Source organism: Phacochoerus africanus, chromosome 4, assembly GCF_016906955.1.
Source record: "Phacochoerus africanus isolate WHEZ1 chromosome 4, ROS_Pafr_v1, whole genome shotgun sequence".
NCBI classification, from domain to species: domain Eukaryota; kingdom Metazoa; phylum Chordata; class Mammalia; order Artiodactyla; family Suidae; genus Phacochoerus; species Phacochoerus africanus.
In genome coordinates this window covers 14,827,649-14,835,878 of record NC_062547.1, presented here as the reverse complement: position 1 = coordinate 14,835,878, position 8,230 = coordinate 14,827,649, and the positions used below count along the sequence as shown (strand labels likewise).

At 36.1% G+C, this 8,230-nt stretch overlaps 1 protein-coding gene across 1 annotated transcript; it reads left to right on the top strand.

Annotated features, from left to right (window-relative positions):
• Positions 1-2,253: 2,253 nt before the first annotated feature.
• Positions 2,254-3,189, top strand: LOC125124041 (olfactory receptor 4P4-like). The gene has a single exon (XM_047774220.1). The coding sequence runs from the start codon at positions 2,254-2,256 to the stop codon at positions 3,187-3,189; it is 936 nt and encodes a 311-aa protein (XP_047630176.1).
• Positions 3,190-8,230: the final 5,041 nt, after the last annotated feature.

The following is an 8,230-nucleotide window of genomic DNA, read 5'->3' as shown; positions in this document are numbered from 1 at the left end:
CTCTATTTTATACTTCTCAGCTTTTCTAATTCTTTTGGTATTGCCTTTATAAAAGCCACTTACAGTACTTTCTTTATATATGATTTAATGTTTTGAAAATTTTCCTTTAATCAAAGGAAGGTCATTTTTTCCTTGACTATCATTCTATCCCTTCAGTTTATTTATTGGTTTGTGTTATTGTTAGTATCTTAGCGACATTTAATTGATAGCTACCATTAATTTCCTTAACATGATTTAATTAACCGTAAATAATTAATTCCTTAACAGTATAAACTGGGACATTAAAAACTTACTGTGACAAAGGTGTTATGAAATAATTTGAAATCACAGAAATGCCAGTCTACACCGTAATTCTTATAACTGTAAAAGTGTGTTTTTACAGTGATCTAGCATTATCACGTATGTGCCATTTTGTAAAGCATCTGAAGTATAGATTCAAATAGTTCCTTCTATTTCTGTCCTCCATGATTTGCTGTCCCCTCTGCTTTCATCCAAAGGAGGCAGTGCCAGACTGAATGAAAATCAGATTTAGTTTCTATGAGTGACTGTTTATTAGCTTTCTGATTTGGGATATTGGCTGAATTACCTTTGAGCAGATTCTCTTGCATTGAAACAATGAATTGGGTCATCTTTCTGTGCTTAAGTCATTCTAATAATCATCCTCCTTTTTAGTTAATGATTCTCTTTAAATCAGCTTAGATTTATTTAAATGGAAATTATAAGTCATTGTTATATTATAGACATCTCTTATAACTGCAATTGTGAAAATATATATTTTAAAGAACCAGGAAAAATTAATGCATTCTATTCAGGTACCTCGGTCTGTAGAAAATACGATAAGATCCATTGTCTTTTGTTAAAAAAGATTAGAAAGGTGAGATATTAAAGATATAATAAAGTCAAGTCAAAATCATCTCCCTCATGTCATCAGATATACTGAACTAAGATGGTACTTAAATGTAGTGTCATGTCTATTTATTAGCCTAAATTATCTCATGTAGTAATACAGCTATATGACTTGGGCATTGTTGGATTTGTTGATCTTTGCATAGTTTCATAACAAAAATTTATGTATTTTAAAAAGATACTTGGATATGGTCTCCCTACCTGATCTAAAAATAAGGTCGAAGTGCTGTCTGGATTTTACACAAGTCCCCATCAGAGTGAAGAGTAGCATTTAGGTGGGATCCCCTCCATGGAGGCCTTCTTTCCAGTCTTGCCTACTTCACATCTTAAAAATTATGCAGAAAATGATGTAAACAAATTCATTAAACAATCTCTCATTCCTTCAACAAATAATACTTAAATGCTTACGGATCATAAGATATCCTTATTGACTTTTTAATGTCTATTACTGAATTGCAGTGCCTACACGGTAAACATATAAATATGTAAAAATATATCAAAGGTGCAGAGTTCAAACACACTCGTGCAGTTTGAGCAGTTTTCTTTTTCTTTTACCTGTCATACCACTATTTTAACAAATGCACATTTTACCACAAAAGCATTAACTTTAACACTAAAAAGGTAAATGGAAGAAATGCAAAAACTTACAATTGTTTTTATGAGATTAATCTTTGGCAAGCCTTCTAAAATTTATAGTTACATATTCCATTACCATAAAAGAGACTCCCAGGTACATAAAGTTATTTGTTTCACTCACGGCAAATTAAACCATCTGCATTGCAAATAAGTTGTCCACTAAAGCAGTTAAAAATTCAGGTAAAGACATCATAATTTTATTTATATTCCTTGTACATATGCATGCAGAAAATACAGGGAAGTAGTTTGCATCCTGTTGGAGAAGGATAAATGACATAAAATGAAAATTTTCTATGTAGGAAAAAAAATACATTTAACTTATCACTATAGCACACACCCAGAAATAATGCAATAAATGTTCATTTTTCTCTAAATATTATCAATAATATTCACATAATTTTCCCTTTCCCTTTAGGAAATAATAATATGCTAATCATTAAATTTTAAAACTGAGGAACAGTAACTAGAACGCATAACTAATTTTACTGATATAACAGTAATTTTGGGTAGAAATGAAAACTACTAGGGAGAGAATTTTTCTATAATTCCCAAGAACAAATAAAATCAATAATAATACTTTACGAATTTGCTTTCCATGGTTTGTTAATGATTTTACATGATTATAAATATTTCCATCCAAATGTCCATTGTTTTTAATTTTTTCTTTTAGACACTCACCTATTTTTGGATAGCATACAAGAAAATTAGAATATGAAAAATCACAGAAATATATCAGAGTTCATTCTTTTGGGCCTGTCCTCTGACCAGAAGATACAGATATTTTGCTTTATATTGTTCTTATTGTGTTACGTTGCCATCTTGGTGGGAAACCTTCTGATCCTTGTCTCCATTCGATGCAGTGTCCTTTTTCACCAACCGATGTACTATTTCCTCAGCCACTTATCCTCCATGGACATCTGCTATACCTCCTGTGTGACACCCAAACTGATAGGTGACCTGCTCCTGGGAAGGAAAACCATCTCTTACGGTAACTGCTTGTTGCAGGTCTTTACCATGCACTTTTTTGGCATCATTGAAGTTTTCATCCTGACAGTCATGGCCTTTGACCGCTGCGTTGCCATCTGCAAGCCTCTCCACTACATGATTATCATGAGTAGGACAAGATGCAATCTTCTGGTCTTGGCCGCCTGGGCTGGGGGGGCTGTCCATTCCTTTTCTCAGTTCTCGATGGTCATCGGTTTGCCCTTCTGTGGCCCCCGTGAAATTGATCACTATTACTGTGATATGTTCCCTTTGCTGAAAGTGGCCTGTAGGGATACCCACATTACTGGTGTCCTTGTGGTTGCCAATTCAGGGATGGTTGCCTTAGTAACCTTTGTTCTCTTGTGTGGGTCTTATGGCATCATCTTATTTACCTTAAGACATCACTCAGCTGAAGGAAGGCGCAAGGCCCTCTCTACCTGTGGGTCTCACATCACCGTGGTGGTATTATTTTTTGGACCTTCAATCTTTGCCTACCTCAGACCCCCTACCACTTTCCCTGAGGATAAAATATTTTCTCTCTTTTATACCATCATAGCTCCTATGTTCAATCCTTTAATCTATACTCTGAGAAATTCAGAGATGAAAAAGGCCATGAGAAAGGTTTGGTGTCCAAAGATGTTTTCAGAAGGAAATCATAATTGATTTGTCCTACTCAATATGCCAAAAGTTTTGTGTGGAACTAAAAGGAGACTTGGAATCAGAGAGCTCTAGTAGCTCTGAGATCACTGAACTTAAAATGTTCATATTATAAGTATCAAAGGTAATAAGCTGAAGAACTATTAATAAAATAAAATTTTCATTAGTTACACTGAGATTGGGCAGGGACAAATGTGAATTAAAGATATATTAATCTGAAAAAAATAGTCGTTATGTCATACAGAGTGGGTAATTCTGAGGCTGACTGAATTTTAATAGTCATTTGCATATGAAATTTTTACATGGAATTAGACAACTTTTTGGAATTTGTAAAAATACAATAGATTAAAAGTACTTTTCAGAAAATAAAATTAATATATATTTTATCTTGACCTTTTTTTCCTGTTAGGATATTCAATCCTGTATGATGATAGTTTGAAATAAATTATGCAATAAAAAATCCACGGAAGAGTCCTGTCATGGCACTGTAAAAACGAATCTGACTAGGAACCATGAGGTTGTGGGTTCGATCCCTGGCCTTGCTCAGTGGGTTAAGGATCCAGCGTTACTGTATGCTGTGGTGTAGGTTACAGATGCAGCTTGGATCCTGCATTTCTGCTGCTATGATGTAGGCTGGCCAATTTGACTTCTAGCCTGGGAACCTCCATATGCAGCCCTAAAAATAAAAGGGAAAAAAAAAAGTCAACAGAGATCATTTGGTTTAATGTGTACAGATAAAGAGAAAAGGATGGTTATACCTGTCCCCTAGGAACTGTAACAAGCCCTTTCCATCTCCCTTAAAGTGTCAAAGGCTGGAACAAACTGACTGATGACAATTTATAGTTCTGTTGTAGAGTTTATTTATCATACTGCATATACTCAGAGTGTGGAGAGACAAGAGGAGAAAATTAATAGATCTAATCCCTTGCCAGTAGAGCTAAATTGAGTGACCATAAGACTTCACTGGGGAAGAAACTGCACAATCACCTTGTCCTTATACATATATACAAGAAATTAATTCAGTTTCCATCTAAGTGGACAGTAAATTTTTTTAAATGCATAAAGTTTTCACTTAACATAATTCTTTTTGTTTACATTTTTCTTTCCTCTTAAGAGAAAAATGGCAGTAACAAAATAACAACAATTTACCATGTTAAAAACATACTAACAGAATTTCTCACTGTGGTTCAGTAGGTTAAGGATCTGGTGATGTCTATGCACTGGCTTGGGTTGCTGCTGAGGCATGGGTTTGATCCCTGGCCCAACACAGTAGGTTAAGGATCCAGTGTTGCTGCAGCTCAGGTTGTGGCTGGCCTGGGAACTGCCATATGCTGTGGATGCAGCCAAAAGAGAAAAAAAAAAAAAAAACAACATACTAACGTTGTACATAAATAAAATACATTATTTGTGAAGAGAAGATTTCTGAGATTCTGAAGGGAACCAGAAAAAAATGAAAAAAATTATATTACCAAGATGTAGATAAACAGTATCTCAATGAAAAGGGACAATCATAAGCAAGTGGATAACAGTAGAATATTAACCAAGGAGTTATTTGGAAAACATGAAAATTATTTGAAAACCTCAAATGCAAGAGAACATCAAACAATTTCAATAGTAATGCAAAATGAAGATGGTGAAACTGACATGAGAGGGAATGTGTAACAAATTTAATTTGTGAAGAATTACATAAATTACAAATTGCACAATGAATATTCTATTAAGACCTCTCCTCTAACACCAAATATTAAACCCCAATTTTGCAGTGTCTATAGGTTTTTAGAGAAAAGGTTGAGAATGATATACATTATTTCTAATCCCATTGTTTTCCCTTTATGCAGGAAAGAAAATGACACCCTCACACTTGTTTGGCTTCATGACATATACTACCCTCATGTTATTTTTGATCAAAATTTTTAAAACTTTACTGAAATTAATTTCATGGCAACGTAAGCAATGAGTCAATGTAAAGCATTTAAGAGGGATTCAGGATATAAATAATGTATTTCATCTTCAACCGCAAAGGCCACATCTAATAGCAGTGGGGGGTGGGGATGAGAATTAAACCAAGAGTCTTTAAACTTGATTGGAATACCAGTCACCATTTCTTTACAACATGACTCTAGTCAAAACACAAACATCTAGGCATTCCCATTGTGTCTCAGCAGAAATGAAGCTGCCTGGTTTCTGTCTATGAGTCCACTGGACTGATCCCCGGCCTCGCTCAGTGGGTTTAGGATCTGGTGTTGCCATGGGCTTTAGTCTGGCATTGCTGCAGCTGTGGCATAGGCCAGCGACTGAAAAAATAATAGAAAATATGTATACAGTGTGAATCAGTTGTGTTTTGTCCATGTGTATACGTATTAGGTATACTAATAGTGTTAGTGGATAATATCCTATATATGTTTTTAAGTGAAATTTTTTTAAAAAGCCATGGAGCAACATATACTTGGCTATTTTCACCTTGAAGCATAGAGAATCCATGGGAGTAAATGTTTTTCCTAGGTGAGGAAGTAAGGCTAGAAAGATCACTGGGGTAGGAGAGGCAGAGTAAAGCCTTGAGGATGTCTGCAGAACATAGAAGGGGAGGAGTTCCCTGGTGGCTCAGGTGATTAAGGATTTGATGTTGTAACTACTGTGGCTCTGGTTCCTGCGGTGCTGAGGGTTCAATCCCTGGCCCAGGAACTTCCACATGCTGTAGATGTGGCAAAAAAAATCAAAGTAGAGAAAGGGAAGTTCAAAAGGAAAACTGTGGAAGTTCTTATGAATTAATAGTAGGAATAAATATGAAAATATGACCTTGACCAAAGGAGGCATCTCAAAGAAAAGATCATAACATCTTTTTAAAAATTTTTATTATAGTTTATTTACAATGTTCTGTCAATTTCTGCTGTATGAAAAAGTGACCCAGTTATAAATTTATATACATTCTTTTTTTCACATTTTCCTTCATCATGGTCCATAACAAGTGATTAGGTATAGTTCCCTGTGCCATACAGCAGGATCTCATTGCTTATCCATTCCAAATGCAATAGTTTTCATCTGGATCATGACAACTTAAAACAGGTTTCAAAAGAGGTACACATTTTCAAGTATAAAAATAATAAATTGTGAGGATCTAATATATAGCATGGATAATTAGTAATGTTTTATGGTTTTATATACTTGTAAGTTGCTGAGAGTAGATTTTAAGCTTTCTCACCACACATACACAAAAAGTGGTTAACTGTGTGACGTGATGGATGTATTCATGCCTTAATTTGCTAATAATTCCACAGTGCGTATGTACATAAAATCATCATGTCATACAATTTAAATACATACAATGATACTCATTAATTTTTCCTCTACAAAGTTAAAAAAAAATGTTTCCTTAAAAGAAAAAAAAAATGTTTCCTTAAAAGTATAAGAAATAGACTGGATCGGAGTTCCCGTCGTGGCGCAGTGGTTAACGAATCCAAGAACCATGAGGTTGCACGTTCAGTCCCTGGCCTTGCTTTGTGGGTTAACGATCTGGCGTTGCCGTGAGCTGTGGTGTAGGTTGCAGACGTGGCTCGGATCCCGCGTTGCTATGGCTCTGGCATAGGCTGGTGGCTACAGCTCCAATTCGACCCCTAGCCTGGGAACCTCCATATGCCACGGGAGCAGCCCAAGAAATGGCAAAAAGACAAAAAAAAAGAAAGAAATAGACTGGATGAAGGTGAAATACCTAGATTTGCTTTCAAGTTAATTCTTTAAAGGCAAATCAGACTTCACACTCTATCTTGGGTAGCTTCAATGCCTTGGATATAGTTTTAAGGTCAGCTTACATATTTTTCATATATTAATTATGAAATGCAACACATAAAAGACTTGCAATAAGAGAGACAGAGGGAGAGGCAGGGTTGGACACAGAGACAGAAAACTGTGATGGAAATAACCCCATCTCCACCTGAATCAAGAAAAAGAGCACTATTTTCATCTCCAAAGTCACTCCTATCTCCTATCCAATCCTCACTGCTTCCCTTCCCCTAAAATTAGCTATTCTCTTGACTTTTATTGATCATGTCCTGCTTGCCTGGTGTTGGAAGAGATCATCGAGGGGACATGCCCACTGGTTGAACCGTAAGCTGGACCAATTAGAGTCCCCCCCCACCCCATTTTTGGGATGTGCTCCCTCCCACTTTTCCGTAGATGGAGACATTTCAAGGATGCAACCTAAAGAGTTAGGTATTGTTGAGACTATCCGCACTGAATATGTGACGGAACCCAGTTAAGGCCTCTATATGAACTTTGAATTTCTGGCAGGCAGGTGCAGAGATGTGCTGGTCTTGCAGCCATCCAAGACAAGCCTCCTGTGTAAGTCTTATTAAAAGTACCATCTGCCAATCTGGAGTGGTCTGCCTCTTTCTTCTGTCTTTCCTTGCCCTCCATATTCACAGGCCAGTTTGTGGACCAGTACCTGGCCACCGTAGGCAAAGCATACATCTTATCTATTACTGAGTTTTCTCGTAGGTAAAATAAGGACACTTAGTGCTCATCTCATTAGGTCCTTGTGAAGATGAAAAGAGAACCCTGAGTATACAACATACAATAAATCTTCAATATGCATTTGCTATTATTCATTCTGCTCACACAACACATCGGAAGGCAGCTTAATCCTTGGACACACATGTGAAAAAAGAAAAGCAAGAACAAATGGTGTTTGGACATGATGTAGGTCTTGGGAAAAATTAAAACATTTAACCAACATCATCTGAAAATTATTTTTTGGCAATTTTCTAAATCCATACAAAAACCATACCAAATTCATTAGGTTGTAATTTTTCAGGAAACTAACACTTGGAAATCAACTAAAACCCATTCTAATTCTCTGAGAATACAATAAAGACATGTTCTGAGGAGAGATGAAGACCATTCTAAGGTCCAGAGCTGTCCTTTATTCCTCAGTCATGTTATAGGGACTACAGAAAGGACAAGGTCCTCAGAGCAAAACCCCACGCATTTGTTAATATCACAAAACTCTAAGTGCAGGGGAGTTCAGTCACTGTGGCCCAGGAGGAATGGCTAA

Excerpts from the sequence above, each read along its gene's own strand:
- LOC125124041 (XM_047774220.1), top strand. The coding sequence starts at position 2,254 with ATGAAAAATCACAGAAATATATCAGAGTTCATTCTTTTGGGCCTGTCC.